The sequence below is a fragment of the Falco peregrinus genome, chromosome 3 (assembly GCF_023634155.1).
Source record: "Falco peregrinus isolate bFalPer1 chromosome 3, bFalPer1.pri, whole genome shotgun sequence".
Taxonomy (NCBI): Eukaryota; Metazoa; Chordata; class Aves; order Falconiformes; family Falconidae; genus Falco; species Falco peregrinus.
Genome location: NC_073723.1, coordinates 90,884,510 through 90,903,692, shown reverse-complemented (window position 1 = coordinate 90,903,692; position 19,183 = coordinate 90,884,510). Strand labels below are relative to the sequence as shown.

At 39.6% G+C, this 19,183-nt stretch overlaps 1 protein-coding gene across 7 annotated transcripts in view; it reads left to right on the top strand.

Annotated features, from left to right (window-relative positions):
• Positions 1 to 19,183, top strand: part of PIGN (phosphatidylinositol glycan anchor biosynthesis class N) — a 106,967-nt gene that overhangs the window by 8,880 nt on the left and 78,904 nt on the right. For 6 of the 7 annotated variants that reach the window (XM_005243708.4, XR_008746427.1, XM_055799372.1 and 3 more), the window contains 4 exons: positions 6,923 to 7,182; positions 11,119 to 11,240; positions 12,403 to 12,501; positions 17,316 to 17,422. In XM_005243708.4, the coding sequence (XP_005243765.1) occupies positions 6,956 to 7,182; positions 11,119 to 11,240; positions 12,403 to 12,501; positions 17,316 to 17,422 (555 nt within the window). In that variant the 5' untranslated portion in view covers positions 6,923 to 6,955. Of the gene's footprint in view, positions 1 to 6,922; positions 7,183 to 11,118; positions 11,241 to 12,402; positions 12,502 to 17,315; positions 17,423 to 19,183 lie in introns of those variants that run through there. The other variant, XM_055799376.1, reaches the window with a different exon arrangement.

The window sequence follows — 19,183 nt, the reverse complement described above, 5'->3', positions numbered from 1 at the left end:
TAATTATGTCAGCTTTCCTGTTAAGCACTCAGGGACCTGATCCAGCTTGAGGCTATGGATGTAGCTTCTGTGGCATGAGTCAAAAAAAGTAAAAAAAAAAAAAAAGTCAGCAAATTATGGATCAACTTGAAAAAAAGGAAAAGTTCATGTGAAATAGACTGTCTGCCTCTTGTCTCTGATGGTTGGTTTGTTAACAGCTGGCTTGATCCACTGCCACCATCACAGCATGGGTATTCTAGTCCTCGGACTGACGTGACTTTTGGTAAGGAACTTGCAGCTAATAGCAAGATTTTTTTGTATTGTTTTGATAGGTGCAAGTACAAAAAAAATACAAAGAAAGAGAAGGGTCTCTTCATCCCATCTGCGACCAGCCGGGAGCTGAACTTTCTCTCTGAGGATTCTAAAAAAAAAAAACAAAACCACAAAAAAACCCCCAACAAACTCCAACCAAAAACCCCTTCTCTAATCTGTGTGAATCACTTTATTCTGGAAAAATAATTAATTGCAATCAGGAGGTCCCTTGCTGCTTTCCTTTCTTTAATCTCCTAGACTTTCAAGAAAGGTCCGTGGGTTCTGCCTCATTGTCTCAGAACAATTGCTCTCCTGCATCTGCTTGCTCTCTTCTCTGCTTGTGTACAACACCCAATAAAGTGAGAAGCTGTCAAGTCTGCTCAAGTCCCTGGCACAGCCAGGGCAGTGCTAATTTTCTATTTGCTCTGTTCACGTGGACAACTTGTATTTAACAAGCAGCGAGTAGCTTGGTGGATCTTAAATACTTTTCTGCTAAGGATCAAAAAAGGGTCTTTATTTAAGAATCCATACCAGCTTTGTATTGTTGGCTCCAAACTGTTTGAACCAAAAATACCTTATTGGGGTAGTTTAAATTCTGACATGCTGGAGGTTGGACAGTGTCATTATTGGCTCTGTATTTTGTCTAGGAGGTGGTGACAGAAAGAGAAAAAATATAGAAAGAGTAGATCTGGATCTGATACATAGTTTACTCATTGGACTGAGTCTGTAGAGGAGGTGAATTGGCTGTCTGAACTGTATTTTAACAAGTGATATGTTTGGATGGACAGTAAAGAAATGGCATGTGGCAAATAGGTTGCAACATGCTCCTCTGTATACAAGACTAGAAGCTTCTGTCTCTCCTGTTTGTGTGATAGGCAATGACTTAACAGAGTATAGTAGAATAATGTAGTCAGGATTTAGGCAAAGCTCACATTTTGCTTTGTGAAAAAAAGGACTGTAGAAGGTAGCACGCTAAGTCACTTGTTAAGGGATTGCCTGGGAAAGTATCAGAGGACACAAAAAATGCTGTGATATCCTTGGCTTAAGTTTTCTTGACAGAAAGATGTAAGATATATTTTCAAGTGACAGTCTGTTTATCCACTTTTTGGATGGCCAGGCACCCGAGGGCAGAGATGTTTTTGCACTAGTAATAAATACTTAGATCTGGCGCCTTGTCCTCCAAAGTGTATGTGTTTAATATACTTCTGTTTTTCTTCTGTTGACAGGCTGTGGCTTTTGCTTTTTCTTATAAGCTAGTGCTTAATCCACATTTCTCCTTTTATCCTTGTTATTTCTTCCTTTTAGCATGCCTTGTGAGGTTTCTGCCTTGAACTGTCAAGCACCAGGCTCTATGGAGAAAGTTGCTTATGGTGACCTCTGTAATGGAGGGGAGAAAACTAAAGGACTTGGCAGGGTTGGTTTTTTTTTCTCTCTTCTCCTTTGTGTGGTATCCCATAGAAGCTGGATTTAATTTTTGTATCTCATGTGCGATACAGAGAAATACTGTGTAGATAAGCATGTTTCCTACTAGGGCAGGTGCATACCCAGTGCTAGCTCTGTGCCTAAAAGGCATGAGAGTAGACACTATAGGTTTGAGGCATGTCTGAGCGCTCAAATTTTACTGGGTTATCTACTTTCTCCTCTTCCCGCCAGAAAAGCATGTCAGAAGGCTTCTGGGCACCAGGAGTTTGCTACTGATGCTTCCATTTGCAGTTCCTCCTGATGCTGACAGGCCTGTCAGAACATCTATGAGACCCTGTTCAGCCTCTGGTTCCCCCATTGGACCTGCAGATTCATAATGGCTTTTGAACCCTCCTGTCAAACGGTGATGCAAAAGCACAAAAGGGGAGGAAAAGAGGAGTGGAAGAGATCTCTGGATGGCAGAGGACTTGGATGGGTGAAGATCTGTGCATTGTCAAATTTAGAGGTGCTGTCAGCTAGTTCCAGCTGTTCTTGTGTCGGTTGTGTGGGAGCTGTATTGACTGCTAAGTGATGTTCTCTCCTTGGACTTGGAGTCTGAGACCTTACATTGCATCTTTGAGAACACAGATCAACTGATTATTCCACTCTTCTTGGAAACGGGTGGGGGGAAAAAAGGGTGTAATGCTAGAGCATACCATAGGGAGAAAAACCCCAGGTGTCCCAGGAGATCTACTCTGAAGTTTTTCCACATCTCTTGTTTTTCCTAGATCTCCTTTTTCTGACTCATAAAGATCGTGTCCAGATCTTGTAAGGAAAAGGGTATTTTCAAGATAAATATTTAGCTTTCCTTCTCCATGTCGATGGCCCCTCATGCAAGAGTGCAACAGAGGAGAGATGGCCACAACTCTCCAATTTATACCTGAAGTGGGATCCATCTTCTTTTTCTGTTCATGCCACAAATGTTTGTAGCTGCAATTACACAGCATAAATGCTATTTAGCATGGATCCTCCTTTCCTACAGAGGTCTATTCACAAATCCCAGAGGTCCATCTTTTACCTTCACTGTCTTCCTTGATGGTTTACCTTTCATGGCTCAGTGATTCATGGTAATTACCTTTCATGGCTCAGTGATCCACGGTAAATCAACTTTCAATAGTAGGGTTCCGAGGGGTGGGTGGGTGGTCCAAGAAGACATGTCTTTTTCTTTGTTGCCTTAACATCATAACATAATGCCTTAACAACATAATTGAACTAAAGACTTCATATCAAGTAGCTAGAAATGCATGGACAACTTATCTTGTTCCACAATAAAAAGAAAGGTTCCTAGGTTTAAGAAGCTCACATACCTGCAAATGTGAATTCAAGTGACTTTGGCATTCCAAATTAGGGAAGAGGGTTGTCCTCTGATTTGCAGGATATACGTTCTAAGACTTGAAATCCAGACGTTTACAATCAAATGTTGATAGCAAAATGCTGGTGATCTGGCTTTGTTAGTGCTGTCAGCCTTAACCTATTTTGCACCCTCATTTTTCTTGCCTGCGTAGGTGCAAGCTGATAAAGACTTCTGAATAAACCAGCTGATTTTGATTTCTTTGACTTCCTGTCTTGCTGGCTTTTTTTCATTAAAAGAACTGTGTGAGGTACCAGTTGGTAGCAATTCAGGTAAAAAAACCATTATCAGCTGAGACCTGGTTCTTCACAGTGATGGATCATTTAGACAAGCTCTTTCTCAAAATGCAAACTGTTTTTTATATGGGAATGGGGCCATTTCAGCCTGTCATTCAGCTGTCTTCCACCTGTATCGTAGACCAGGGTACTTGTAAATTCCGAGGAGTCTAGTGAAGGCCTTTCTAAAAAAGGGAATACTTCATTAATATCTGTGTCTGTCTGTTTCCAGATGTTAATATTTGTCAGGCTTCTGATAAGTAATTTTGTAATTCAGTTAATCTGAACAACTGAATGTGTTATATTTGTTACAGTTCTGTCTGCAGTAGGGTGCCTCGGAACCTGGTCCATACATACGGCGGTTGCAGTGTCTGTCACAAGCAGCATGCCTAGGGGATCCCTCTGGCTGTCTTCATCCCTAGGAAGAACTTTCTGGAAAACTAACTTGCCCATTTTGATTCATGTTGCCATAACTTCTGAGCAAACAAATGTTTCCACATCATGGGTGAAAACAGAAACTTAATGCTGCACTTGAGGATCCAAGCCTTGCTCTTCCCCTGAGCATCATCTCTGTTTGATAGGACTAAGTGCACAGTCGTTCTTTTCTGATACAGTCTCATTGCTCTGCTTTGTCAGATCTCTCCCGCTTGCCTTGTTCATCTCTTAAGGGGGATCTCTGCAAAAAATGTCATCCATGTGCCAGCTTGCTTTTCTTTTGCCTTTCTCAATGGTCAAATATGTATCAGTATTGCAGGCTGAGAAGAAATGGGGATGTGCTCCAGGTGGCATAGCATATGCTGAGAGAAAGTAACACTGAGATGGGAATAGATGGGCCTGTGGAAAGTTGGGTCCAAAAAAGCCTGGTCTTGGAGGACTAGAATGGGTGCTTTGGATTGGAAGTCCCAGAGAAACACAGACAGTGATAAAGAATTTCCTTTCCCAATGAAAATCAGTTACTCGGAATGCTTTGTTCTTTGATGATACTTTGGATGTTTGAAGAGGATGTATTTCACAAATCAGCTGTCTTAAGTGAACTTCAGGCACTTTGGGCTGACAAAGACCAAGTTTAGTTGTAACTTGATCAAGATGAAGATGTGTACAAGGTCACTGGTACCTCTCTGGAGTTGCTGTTGACTGTATTTAAACTTTGTTCTTTGAGTTGGAGCCTTCCCTAACCACAGATGAGTGCCTGTTTGCAACACCTTACTCAATAGTTTAGTAGTTTGAAAGCAAGACTGCTGTTCAGAAAGGGTACCAGGTGCCATTCTGGCATTCAGCTGAGATGCACTTATACCTGTGGGAAAGTATTTGTAAGCCTGAGGATAGGATAATCTTCACAATTCTATGTCACAGTGATGATGCACAAAGTCATGCGTTAAAGGAGCAATGTAAGCTAAGCTAGGGGCAGTAGGAGGGGCTATGAGGGATGTGGCAGAAGCAGGTGCTCTGGGAGCTGCCTGTCTTGAAATCATCTGATGGTGATGGACAGTTGAATATGTTGTGCCCAGATGAATAGTCTAGAGTAGTGTAGTCAAACTGTGGTTGCAAAAGGAAGTGTGATTAAAAAAATAAATTAATTCTGTAGATCACTATGGTCTAAGATGGCATTAAATTTGAATTGTGTTGATTGCACTCTGCTGCAAGAAAGAGCTCAGGCCCGGAGAGAGTTAAAGCAAAGAGAAATAGCTAGTACTGAAAAAAGATTAGGTTACTACTACTTTAATTAGAATTTAGAATATGTTAAGCTATAAATTGGAGCACTGGGAGTATACAACAGCAAGTATCTGATCGAAGTAACTGCTTTGTTTAGTAGGTTGTTTAGCCACATCAGTTCAAGGCATGAATATTTTGGATTCTCTCATCAAACACAACAACATCAAAAGAAAAAGCCCTATGGAAAATAAAACTGATTAGATAAAATGAGGTCTGGCATCGAACTTAATGGTATTTCTGTGACTGTTTTCATGTATTTAAATTCATGCAGGAACCCTGGGTGCTTAAAAATAAAAAATAAAAATACTGATGTTTACAAATACTGCAAGTGTTAGAATCTCACTTGTAGACATAGAAGCTTGTAAATTCCTTATTAATGAAAAGTTTTTCTTTGATCACTTAAGTATGACTACTATGTGTCTCTTTGAAATGTTGTATTTAGTTATCTCTATCTTGTTATGTGATTTTTCTCTCCAAATCTATAAAATGAGCAATTACTATATTCATGTTTCTGATTATGATTTGTTGCATCTGTAGGGAAAATGGGTGGAATTGGAAGTTATGGTTAAGTTGCATACAGATCTAACTTTTCTTTGGGTTAGTAAGGGGTGTGTGTGTGGGTTCTTTGATTTTCCTGGCCCTTTAAATTTTTTATTTTAAAAAATATCTTTCAGAGTTTTGATCAAAGTTAAGGTTATGTTGTAGTGAAACCTTCTTTCTTTATTTGATATGAATAATAGTCTTACTGCATGGTGGCTGTCTCTGTCCAGCTACTGGAATTCTCAAAGGAACAGGATATACTTATATATTGTCATTTAGAAGTGCTATCTAGGTTCTGAAACTAAAGAGTGTGTGTTTACATAGGTAATTGAATATCTGAACCTTCCAGTCTGTTAGGAACATCTGTTGCTAAATTGGTGAGTGGAGGTGTTTTGTTAAGGTTGGTAATTAGCTAATATTTAAATAACTAATCCAGCAGCCTGGACAGCACTAAGTACTTTGTCAGAACTGAGCCTCTCTGTCTCACATCCCACACGTACCTACTATATGTGTTTGTGTTGCCTTCAGCAGACATCATACAAGGCCCTCAGTACACACGGCAGACACATAAATTTCCAGTGTACCTGTTATTAAGCATGTTTTTTTATCTAACCTGACTTCAGAGGATGACAGGGTAAAAAAAGCATTCGGAAAGGGAGTATCGTTGTTCATGAAACATAGTTCTTCAGCTGTTGTGCTTTTGTCACTTGTTTTGTCACAGAGGAATAGTATTTTGCACTCAGCAGAGCATCTTTATTCCTTTAAAAGAAATTTTCTGTCTCTAGGCAGAATACGATGAGCCCAGACTTGATAGTAAATTTAGGAAAAGCAACTTGGGTTGGATGTCTGCTATAGGATGGCTTTCCCTAGCTGTGTTTGGCTTGCGTTTGCTGACACAGACCTCAGCACTGTCAGGCAATCAGCCGGTAGAGGGTAGTATGTTCACAGAGACGTTACATTGTCAGAGTCTTCTGTCACTGATGTAGGTAACAAAAACCTGCTGAATATGAGACAAACTGGCTTGATTCAAAGGTCTTTTGAAGCCATCTGATACCCCACTAAATATTAGAGATGAGTTGCGGAGACATAATGACTATCTGAAAGTCTGAATTAGTCATGCAGTGACTTTTTTGACAAAAACTGCTGGGAAAAAGCTTGTTGAAAGCAGAGATTGGGTATGGATCCTGGGTAATGACTGTGACTGCGGTACTCCCATTCTATTACAAATGAAATAAATACTGTTTCTGGCAAATCTCATCTGCCTAACTTTATTTTTCTCATTCCTTCTCAGTGTTGGACTTTGCCTTGCCACCCTGGTGTTACCATGGCTATACCAGTCTTCATACTCGCTGGTCTCCTTGTGCATTGTGTGTTGTTGGTCTCCATTTTTGACATCTACTTCAGCTCTCCCCTGGTTCATGGTATGACTCCTCAGCGGACTCCACTGCCACCTCCGGCAAAACGTCTTGTACTCTTTGTTGCTGATGGTCTGCGGGCAGATTCATTGTATGAATTAAACAGCAACGGTACACCACAAGCACCTTACCTGCGGTAAGTCAGTCTGAAAACACTACTGATCCAGAAGTTTTTCTTCTGGAGGCAGCTCTATAGACGTGATGTTGGAAAGAGAACAAGAGGAACAACAGCAGCTGTAGAAATGCCTGAATTTGAGTTGGTGGTCAACCATGAACAGAGTAAATTCAATCGATGTTGTCCTCTGAAAACTACAGCTAGCCAGTTATTGAGAGGAGTGTGAACTTCCTCCATTCACATCAGCATGGTATCAATTCTGAAGCCTAACAGAGTCGTTAATTTAAACTGCTTCCTGGATGTTCAGATTTGGAGTAGTAGTTCATTAATGTGCTTGTTTTATAATTCTGAGCTACTGATGAAGCCTTCTAAGGAGTGATTAAAGAAGATGGCCTGAATGGATTTAACAGCAGGCTGCCACTTTGTATTTGTTCCACCCTTCCTGCACGCGTGACCCTGCTGCCTCGTTGTGCTCTCTAGTGTGTGTCTGATTGCTTAATGGAATGATTTGGTGTAAGATTGTGAAAAACTAATCCTGTCAAAAAAGAATGTTAAAAGTCATATCCTTGAGTGCTTAAAACTAATTTTCACCAACCTTCCCTGTTTCCTTATATCAAGATAATTATTTCATCATAAGACAAATAATTTCTTAGACTAAAAAAAGTGGACAGTATTAAATAAGAGTACTTTAGTATAATAGCTCTGGTCTGGCTTGAATGTCAGAGCAAACCCAGATAATCAATCATCTGAAGCCATTAGGGTGTTTGCAGTCTGCTACAGAAATCTGAGGAGTCCTTGCTACAGCACTTGGCAGTTTATATGTGATTATTTGTACCCGCTTCCCCTGTTGTTAGTGTTTTTGTAAGGTGCTGTCTGCCACTGGCAGATGTCTGCCACATCAGTGTGAGTTTTGCATGTTGTCTTTTAGCAGTGGACTTCACACTTCCTCCAGAGCAGATTCTTCTAGCAGTAAAACTGTTGGTCTCTTGCACCATGAACAAAGTGTGAATGCTGTAATGGCCCCAGCAGTAGAAGCAGCGGTGGGTAGTGGCCAGGAAGCTACTAATGGATATTTTTGCCATTAAGTGATACGAGGTTTTCAGTTTCAGCCATTCAGCGTTATCACACCTATCTAGAAATAAAAAGTTAAACCATATGTCAGCTTGGCCAGTGTTGGGAAGTTTACACTTTTGCTGTCTCTGTTTTACCTTGTTTTTGGAATTACAAACCTCATATTTCAAAATCTGTAGAAGTAAAACATGGTCACCTGCACTGAAAGGACCTGAGTGAATGGAGGGGAACTCCCACGTAACAAGCAAAGGTGCTTGTAGGTCACCTAGTGAAATACAATGCCAGTAGAGGTTTGAAGTGCCATCTGTATTTCTGTCATTGTCTTTCATTCCGCATATAAATACATAAGTGTGTGAACGTGTGTAAGTGAGAGATGATGAAAAGAAAAAACGTGGCATGTCATACCCTCTGAAAGGTGGGAGTGTCAAGCAGCCCAGGGCCTGTCTGCAGGTCTATTACATGTACTGCGGCAATTTTGAAGGAAAAGACTTAGTGCGTTGTCACTAACTCTTTGAGCTACACAACTTCTGCCAGTTAAACTTATAAACAGGTCAACAAGATGAGATGCTGGTTGCTGGAAACTTTTTATTCCACAAAGTTAATTTTTGAGGTTTCCTTTTTCAGTAATATTAACCCAAAGTATGTGCAGTTTAATGTAAAGTTCATTTTTTTGCACATTCATTCCTAAGGGACTGAACAGTTGGCACTTAACTGTTTTATAGTTTTTCTCATCCAGGTGGAGCACTTTGGGAACTACTGTGGTGTTAACAAGGAAAGATTATCATTAAATGAGCAAGAACCATTCTTGTAGCAATGTGCTATAAATAAGGCAAAGTTTTAGTAGGTATGTAAAATTAATAGTAAATATCCATTAGGCTTAGAGCAGATTTCTGGCTGATGTATGCTAAGTACCTAGTCTCTTCTCTTACACAGACTTTTTTCAAGAATATTTGTTTCAGCAGTGTTGTGATAGTTGTGAGGGATGGTAGGTGGTCTGAATTGCTGTGGTGGTGGTGCTGATTTTGGGGAAGATGTTTTCTTTATTGCCTGTCATGTTTCAGCTGTATTACTATATCATATTCATATTCATCATTGTTATTATGGGTAGCTAATGTTTATACTGTCAAGGAAATTAGTTTTTTTTAATGGTTCTTCTGAGTAAAAGGCTTTGAAATAATGCAAAATAGCTAAGTGAATTTTGAACGGGTAAATGACAATATCTAGCTATATTTTTTTCTGCTTGGTATGTATTATTGCTGACTTCAGATCCTGCAGTATAGCCCCACAAAAGAAAAGGTAAAGGATTACTTTCCAACTCAATAGAAATCAAACTCTAATTAAAAAAATTTCCTACCTGCTTTGACAATTAAGTGTGAGGGCCAAAAGTGTTTTGGTTTTGTCTTAAATCCTCCACTAACGCTGGTGGAGAAATACATTTTGATCAGTGTCTTCATTGAGAATAAATTAGAAATCATCTTAATACTTAAATTCTCTTTTCAAATTAATGCTTTTTTAAGTACAACTTGTCTTAAAACCTAATGGAGATGAGAGCTAGAAATAATTTGTAAGAGTGTTATATCACCTTTTATATTTTTCACTGCAATATTTGGGCTATTCCAGATACACCTGTGAGCTTTGAAGTAGGCCTGACAATGTGAGATCTAGGATGAGTTAAAAAACCCCAAACAAGTAGCAAACTGAATCTGGCAAGCTTAGAGTGGAGCCTGACATTTTAGGTTGTGGTTTGATTCTTACTTCATTAGTGAGAAATATATTTAGAGCTGAGTGTACAGATCTTGTAATTAACAGCTGTATAAAATCTCTGTTAAAGTTACAAAGCATAACTTGGGCTAAAACACATCTGATAAAAATACAGCAAATTTTGTAGCTTATATAATGGACAACAAAAATACAGTTTCCCAGTAATTTGTATCTTAAAAAACGCTTTGAATTTGTTCAGAAGATTCTGCTGCTTTTTTCCTAAACATTAGTATAAGGTATGTCCTGGCGTGTTTTGGGTTGTGTTTTTTCTTTATTTCTCCCCTTGCTCTGGCAGTGGGCAGTGAATTTCAGAAGATGGAGACAAGAAAACAGCATATGGTAATGCTCACCACTTGCTCTCCGACAGGCTCCAGCTGTTCATATCTTTAGCAGATGAGAGTAGTTTATGAGGCTGTTTCTTACCCTTGGGCTTTGTCCTCTGTTTTCTTTGCTTTTTATCTGCTATAACTATTGTATGTGCATAATCCCTAGACAATTTCTGTGTATGTGGTGAGAAGGCATTCTCCTTCACTTTGGTGTGATTGCAAAAGATGCAAGGTTTACTTAAATTTTCTCCATGTTGCTGAAATGATTTGCACCTTAGATTTATGTGGTTTTTAAATTCTCTTGGTGCTGGCTTCCAATATTCAGCACAGATAAAGGTAGGCATGTTCACAAGAACCTAATTATAATTGAGCATATTTAATGAGTAAAGAAGATTGAACTAGATACTTTTAAGCTAAATGGAAAGAAGAAGGAAAAGTAACACCATGCAGAAACAATCTGTTAGGAGAGAAAAAATTATAGCAGAAAGCAGCAGAAAAAAATGGTATGTTAATTTTAAGCGTATTAGAACACGAGCTAAACTCATCTGTTAGTAGTGCTGATGGGCCACAATACTAATGTTCTCTGTGGGGCATTACAATATAGAACTACTTGCAGGTTAATGTTCCGCTTGTTTTGCTGCACAGCAGGTGGTAGTGAAAATCTGGTTTAGCCTGTTGTTTTGTTGTGGTGGGTTTTTTTGCATTTCCTGCCTCACGTCTACCTGTCACACTTTTTATCTGCAATTCATTGTACTTTCAAGAAGTCATAAGCATTAACTGCCTTGTATCCTGTTTTCAGGGGTATTCTAGAGAATAATGGCAGCTGGGGAATCTCTCACACCCGGGTCCCAACAGAATCCAGGCCAGGGCATGTTGCGCTTATAGCTGGATTTTATGAAGATGTCAGTGCAGTTGCTAAAGGTATGCTGGTCCTAAAGCTTTGAACACTGTCGTCCACAGTAAGGTGTTCTGGTGATGTGCTGGGTTTCTAGATAATTCCTTATAGATATCTGCATAGTGGTTTGTATACTGAGATTATATGGGGGGAAAAAAAATTAGGATGAATTTCCCACTCATTATTGATAGCTGTGAAAATAGCTTATGCAAATTAGTGTGTTGTAACATGGTAGAATTTAGCACCCTGAGTGTAAAAGCAGAAGTATTTTATGGATTGACATCTTCATGCAACAGAGTTTTTAACTATCATTTGGGATGTAATGGGAGATGGCTAAGTAGATGCTGCAAACAGAAGTGAACTGCAGTGTCTTAGCTGAACCATTGCTAGATTAAGCTGGAGAATCAGTAGCAAAATAACCCAAGTATGCTCTTTGTCCAGAGCTCACTGTGTCCTGTGTGCTTGGTGGTTAATAATGTGGAATGAGCCTTTGTTTTACTGATTTGGTCTTTTGTGTGGTCCTCTTCCTCTGGCCAGGCTTCCAGGCCCAAAGACTTGTGATGCTGTGTGTTGGTTTGGGGGTGGGGTGGGGGGTGGGGTGTAAGAGGAATTTACTTGGTCTTATCCATGTTCCTAATCAAAAGGTTCTTCTTTCTAACATCTGCTACAAATGCAGCATTGGCAGGAATTGCTGTTAAGAGCATCTCTATTTTTCTGTCAGCTGCCTTGTCATGGAAATGGAAGATCTTGAAGGTTTTATTGTGATGAGGTGGAACATGACTGCTGGACATAGGATATATGAGTGTGTAATTTACTGCTTAAAATGCTAAAAGCTGAGTTCAGACAATAGGGGTTTTAGAATTCAGGATAATTTTAGCTGTTTAGAAGGTAAACCAGCTGTGTGTTTTGTCTGTTTGAATCCCTGCATAATGAGTTTGGCCTAAGTTTTCAGCTCGCTTCTTAATGGATGGGGGACTAATTGCAAACAGCTTGAAATGGAGGTAAAACCAAGACTTGCAAAGTGGTGTTCATTGTGAAATAATGTAAGGAAAGCTTAAAACCAAAAAGAACCCCAAAAAACAAACAAACAAAAACTCTAAACAAACCATTTTGCATGGACTATCACACTTAGCAGTCAATGAGATCTTCTGGCAACCTCATTTAAATCCAGGTGTGTTTGTTTAACAGGATGGAAGGAGAATCCAGTGGAATTTGACTCTGTCTTCAATGAAAGTAAATATACTTGGAGCTGGGGAAGCCCAGATATTTTGCCAATGTTTGCAAAAGGTAAGGTTTAAATTTTGTGAATTTGTAACGCATAGTTATCAGGTAGTAAAATAAAGACACTTAAAATTTTTGAGTTCAGGAAGAAGGTGATTCAAGTATTTCCAGTTTGTATGTTTGCGTATACCTGATTCCTAGTTTGTGAATTCAAGACTGGCTGGAGAGAAAGAAGCACGCTTTTAAAGAGGTTATCCCTATCTGTTACTCATCCATTTAAACAGGACTTACCTAATTCTATCAGCGTGCTGAAGGATGCGTGCTGTTAGTTAAAAGGACCTAATATTTTTTTCTTTAGCTGAAGTTTAAATTAAAGCTCTTGTTTGCAAGCCTGCAGCTGGGGTTTTTCTTCCTCTACATGCAACTCCCAGTGAGTTTGGTGATAGAACTGCAGCCATGCTTTTTGAGTGTCTGAGCTGGAGAAGTAGATTTGGTGGGTTATCCTGCTTCCACTCCAGAACAATGATGTGTAAAAACAAGAACTGTATGCAAGTAGGGACTGCCTGGTACTATTCATGAAGATGAGGTCTTTTCCTATGGTGTGCAGTGTGTTAGTCTTGTCACCCCAGTGCAATTGGTCTTTGAGCATGCAGAGGCTGCTGAGCAACACCTGAAACATTTAAAGGGCCTCCAAGTTTATTTTTGTTTTGTTCTTGGAAGAATGAGGGCATATACACGCTTTCCCATAATCTTGGAATAAAACAGTCTGAAGTGAAAAGGTGACAAGCTAGGGGCATAAGCTGCTGTTCTGTTCTAAGTATTGGCACTGGTGAATCAGAGAAATGTGATAGGGTAGGAGTAGAATCTATACTGGTTTAGGAAAAGTGTAGATCATATTTCTCATGATGATTCTTGAACTTTTTCTGAACTCCAATCTGAACTTCTCCCCTCCTCCTGATAGTCCTTCCCCTGTGCCCCCGTTTTCTGTTCTTTGCTTGAGCCTCGTGAGTTTGTAGTAAGATGTAAAAATATCTCTTGATAATTTCCCATGACCTCAGATTACAGCTTGTATTTGGGAATATTGTGATGGTGACTGGGGAGAGGGGAAAGGTAGCACACTGCCCTTGCACAGATTATTTACATTTTTGGAGATATGTTCTTGGGAAAATATTTGAGGAATTTAAGAATTTCCCAGAGCCCTGTCCTTCTACTAGTTTTGTTTGAGTAAGAAGATAAGCAGAGGACTTGGAATCAGCTTTGATGTTATCTGGAGGGATGTGCAAGGGTAACATCATACTCTTGTTGTGTGTTTTGATATAGTTTGTTCTAAGTAGCATCAACAATGGAGCTTTCTTTTGCAGGGGGAGGGAAATCCCCAGAACTGAGAAAGGTTTGGTGCAGCACTGTATCCAAGAAGTAGATGCTGTATGGGAAAATGAGTCGTAGTTTCTCATGATGGAAAGGTAGATTAACTTCCTGCAGTAGAAAAAGGTGTTCCCCCTTCTTCCAAAGAAGAGAAGTTTTATAATACAGAAGGGAATGGAATCAAGTGTTTGTTCTTTGCTTTTACAAAAAAAGCCAAAAAGGAGATAGGGGAGCATAGCTTAATTTCTGTTGCTCTTTCCATGTTGTAAATTAGTGAGGTCACAGGCTCTTCTTTTATCAATTCTTCCAAGAACAAAACAAAAATAAACTTGGAGGCCCTTTAAATGTTTCAGGTGTTGCTCAGCAGCCTCTGCATGCTCAAAGACCAAAAAGAAGTTTATCATGCCAAAATGTTCAGAACTGTATTAACTGTTTCACTGCTTCCATCAGATGATGCATAAAGAGTATATAATACTTGCTGGGTTTTGGGAAGGAGAGAAAAATCCTGTCATTGTCTATGTTCTTCAGGTCTTTTTCTCGTCACAAAAGAAATATTTCAGTGAAATGTTTGAGGATTCTATAGAGAGGGTAAATAAAATGCTCACAGTTCTCTTTCAATATCAAAATAGGTATGCATGAAATCTAAATTTATCAGGCATCTCAGTGACTGTGTGATTAGTGTTTTAGTCTGAGAAAATGTCCGAAGTGCCTTTGGAACTGGTGTGCAATTTACTGAAGTCTTAAGCAAGGTTAAAAAGAGTTAGTTTCTAATAGTTGAACTTACTTAAGTTACACAAGTTCAGTGTGCTAATTTTAACCTTATTTTCTTCGATATTTTTAGATTATGACATTGAAATTAACTGAAAATAATGTACTTTGAAAACGCCTCTTTTCTTTCCAGAATGCTCCTTAAAATTTTGAGGTTTGCTTCGAGGCTTGCCAGAATTTGAGATTTGATGTGAGCAGTCCAGTTCACATTTGTCATGGGTGTAGGCTGGAGTATAATCCAGTGTTGAATGCCATGCTGAGAAAGGAGCTGAGGCTGTTGCTTCTGTTAACGGAGGTAGATATTAGTCCATTGCACCCAGGTTGCCATTTGTTCCACAGGTTCCCTTTCTCTGTCATTTTAACTAGCAGCAAGGCTAGGGTTTAGCTTGAGTATGAAGAAGGGTATTGTCAAGACCATGGGAACAACAGGACAAACTTTTGCCAGGGTTATTCTGGACAGACAGATGGCTTGGTCTCCTCTTGTTCCTACAGCACACCAAGAAAAATGCAGAATTTCTCACATTCCTCAGCTGGCTGTGTTTGATGACAGTTCTCTGATGCCCGTACTCTGTCAGCTCCGTGTCTGACTGTTCTCGGCCTTCATTCTTTCTCCCCACCCCACCCCCCCCCACCCCCCCACCCCGCTTTTTTGCCTGCAAAATTTGCTAGCAAAGGTCTCCTGCTGGTCTTGGCTTTGATCCATGAAAGACTTGTCAGACGGGACCTGCCTCACTACCAGAGTGAGAGCTTTACTTTCCACGGGATGTAAATCTTACTGTAAGCGGGTGATAACTTGGTCCCTGATCCTAATATTTGAATAATGATTCTGAGGGTGGGATGATGTGCCAGACGGGTATGCAGTAGGAATAGGTTGTATCTGGTGTATGAGTTTCTGGCACCTCCAGTTATTTTCCTTAGCCTAATGGCAGCGCTAAACCCAGTAGAGCTCTGTGCTCACTTCTGAAGGTTTTCATCTCTGGGTTCCTTCTACTTCTCTGTCCCATCTTTGCTTCCTCATTCACAGACTTAAAGTATTGGGAATACTGTTGTCTACCACCTCTCATACAACAGAAATCATATTTTGTAACAGTTTGCAAAGTAGGGTTTCTTATTAAAAAAAAAAAATTACAGGCTATGCAGGTGCTCTAAAACTTTCATAGTGTGGCTTCATTTTGCCATTGTTTCTTTTTATAGCAGTGCAGGGTTGGGTGGGTTGGTTTCTTTTTGCTCTGGTAGAAATTAGAAATGGGTAAATAGTAGGTATGTTCCTTTGCCTGGTCTGCAAACTGCATGCTTTCATTTGGCTTCTTTGCTGTGGCACCTCTCAAAGACAGGTCTTCTTGGGTTTGCTGTGACACTGCAGAAAAACAGCACAGCAGCCTACCTTCTTAGACCATCAGTCATCCTGACAGTGATAGCCAGGGCTTATTTCTTCTTTTGAACTCATATATCCACCAGCTGGAACTCCTGAATTCACTTTTTAATGCCTGGAAATATTTGCTTTTCTTTCAGACTGTGAGAGTGCAGTGAGTATTCTGGGTTATAAGTAGTAGTAACATCTCCTGGGGGACAGTGGGGAGTTGCACCAGAAAATCTGTGCCAGCTTTCATCTTCCTGGCCTGAAATACCTGCATTCCTTGTGTGGGTTTGGACGTAATCATGGTTAAACAGCTCCCTTATACTGGGGTGTTAGTTCATTCACAAGCCTGGAAGCTTACAAAACTGCGTTATATAATTGCGACATCCAGCAAATTGGTTATAGTCTCCCTAGCCATCAACTGATTGAAGAACATTTTCTCCTCTGGGAGTTTACATAGTCACAGTAGAATCCCTGAGCTGTAACAGCTCAGTCATTGACTAAATTATTTCATTAAACCCCGCTGAACTTCAGATCTTTCCAGGACTTCAGAAGTTTACTTTCTTCTGGGTCTTCATCTCCGCCCCACCCCCTTGTCTGCTTTGCTCTCTTGACAGTGCGTGCAGAATGGAATTGCCTTGTCCAGATGCTGTGTTTTCATGTCAGTGGCCCTTGTGTTGTACTTGATGCCTGAACATAGTCCAGTAGTTTTCCCTTTTATATTTTGAATCCATGTTTTAAAGGTGCAGACTTTGAATATTGTCTTTCTGAAGTTGTCTGCTTGGCTTTCAATACTGTGCCTCTAGGACTGATGTACAGTAACCAAGTTACATCCCTCCTGTTGCCTTTCTTATGTGTCATATATGATATCTTCCTGTTTAAAAGGTCTCATTGATAGGGCGTTATCTTGTATGATTCAGTTTGGCAACCAAAAGCTAAATACATTTTCTTAAACAAGACACCCCCCCCCCCCCCCAAAACACGTGTTCAAACAAGGCTCTTAATGTGTAGCTTCCTCTGTTACAAGTTGCTCAGTGAAATTCCTTGTTTCAAAACTAAATTCTATTTAATTTGCTTTCACTGGGATTTGTTCTACTCCTGTCTGCTTTTTCCATACTTTATTTCTTCACCTGGGCATACTGAATAACATTGTTCCCCATTCATCTGGGGTGCTGATAAGCTAAATGTGTTAAAATGGTATCCAGGCTTCAGAAAAACATAATTATGGGGAAGTTTAAAATAAGGAGAGAACTTCTTTGACTTCTCTCAGGATTGTCATTCTTGATAGTCAAAAATACAGTAATATTAATGCACCAGAGTAGTAGAATGGCCTATGAGAAAGGCAAGAAAACTTCCCTCTGTTTCCTATTCCATCTGTATTTTTTTGCAGGTGCTACTGGGGATCATGTTTATACATTTTGTTATGCAGCGGAAAGTGAAGACTTCGGAGCGCAAGATGCAGCCAAGCTTGACATGTGGGTTTTTGATCATGTTAAGGTGAGCAGAGAATCTCTGTATGCTACCTGTGTATAAAAAAGCACAGCTGGATGTTAACTTTATCATAGAACTAGAAAGTAAGAAATTTTTTGAAAGACACATTGCTTGGGGTCATTATTAAAAATTGCTTGAATCAATTGCCATGACTAGTGTAATGGAAGCTTAGAGGAAGTATTTGTCATTCAATGCTAATAAAAGCCCCAACATTTATAAAGTACCCATGAAAACATTCTTGGCTTTTCTTTATCTTAAATTTGCATATAATCTGAAACCCCTCTAGGAGTACTACAGACTGTTTAAAATCTTGAATATGATTAGTTAAGGATTTTATAACAAGTATTATGGCGTGGCAGAAATGGTAAGTCTTCATTATGAGGAAGAAATAGACAATATTAATGACTTAAAATTTGTCAGGCTTGTACCCGCCATAATTACACAGTGTGGCAGGTTCTGATGCACGTAGCTGATGGCTCATTATCTACTGTGGGTCATGCTGTCTATGCTGTGACGGCTGGAGGAATTATGGCTGGTTTTGGGGTGGGAGGCAGCTTAGGCCCTGAAGCGATGTAACTTGTTCATGTGGTGCTGTGCTCAGCTGACTCAGGTCTGTGCTGGCTCATGACCGCTGTTTTCTGTGCCACTGTCACTGTGAGTATTAATAGTCCAAGGCACACAGTTTCTGATTATTCACATTATTCCATGCTACCTCGCTTGTCTTGGATTAAGAAGTGCTGATAGTGAGTATTGGTGTATAAATATCTGTATCAGTGGAGCAATTAGGTGAGCTACTTTTTGGATCTCATAACAATGTTAATGGAGTTTAGGACTTAATAAAACTTCTTCCACAAGATCTCTGCTCTCTATGCATTAACATTAGCATAAATCAGATTAAACCAAATATAAAGCCAAATAAATCGATAAACAAAATCAGTATATATATTAGGAAGCCAGGCGTGGATCTGCTTTAAACAGTGACATAGGGTGGAAAAGTTCATTTTAGTTTGCTTATTTTCTAAGAAAGTGATTTGCAGGTGAAAAGATGTACTTTTTTTAACTGCTATGCTTTCCCTGAATGTGTGAGTTTACCAGGTTTTGTGTTGTAATGTACACGAATAATGCAAATCAAATTAGGTTGTCAATTGCACTTAAGTAGCTGTTGTCTTAAGGTTGACCTGCTGTCATTTGGAGCTGCACAGGTATATAAGGGTGGTACTATATTTCTTTTACTTCGAAACACCTAATGGCATTTCTTCTTTCAGACTATAATGGTACATCTAATATATATGTCATTACTGATGACTTTTTTTTCCTTGGAGCCAGCACCATTATTTTAAAGGCTTATTTTGCCGGTCTAAATTTCATACTGTGAATGGATAGGACTTGATTGACTGGTGTAAAAACACCTATTCCATTAATCATCTCTTCACTTACACATCAATGGTTGCTTCAGGAGCATGAAACTTGAGTCATTCTGCTATTATAACCCAAACAACTCTCAGCTATACTGGTGAGCTTATATAGAACTAACAATGTCAATTTGCTGAAATCTAAATTCTGCTTTGCCTGCATTTTTTTTCTTCCTCGGAGTTTTATCTCAAATATTTAACAATATATCATTTAACTCTATTGGGCAGGGTGGTCCCTGGATTTCTGCCTCTTAAGGAAGTAAAAGACACTAACATGTACTCCCTCTCTACTGTGAAATCAGCAGGTCCCAAGCATCATGAAGGCCACTTGTCGCTTCCTCTGCCCCAAAAAAGA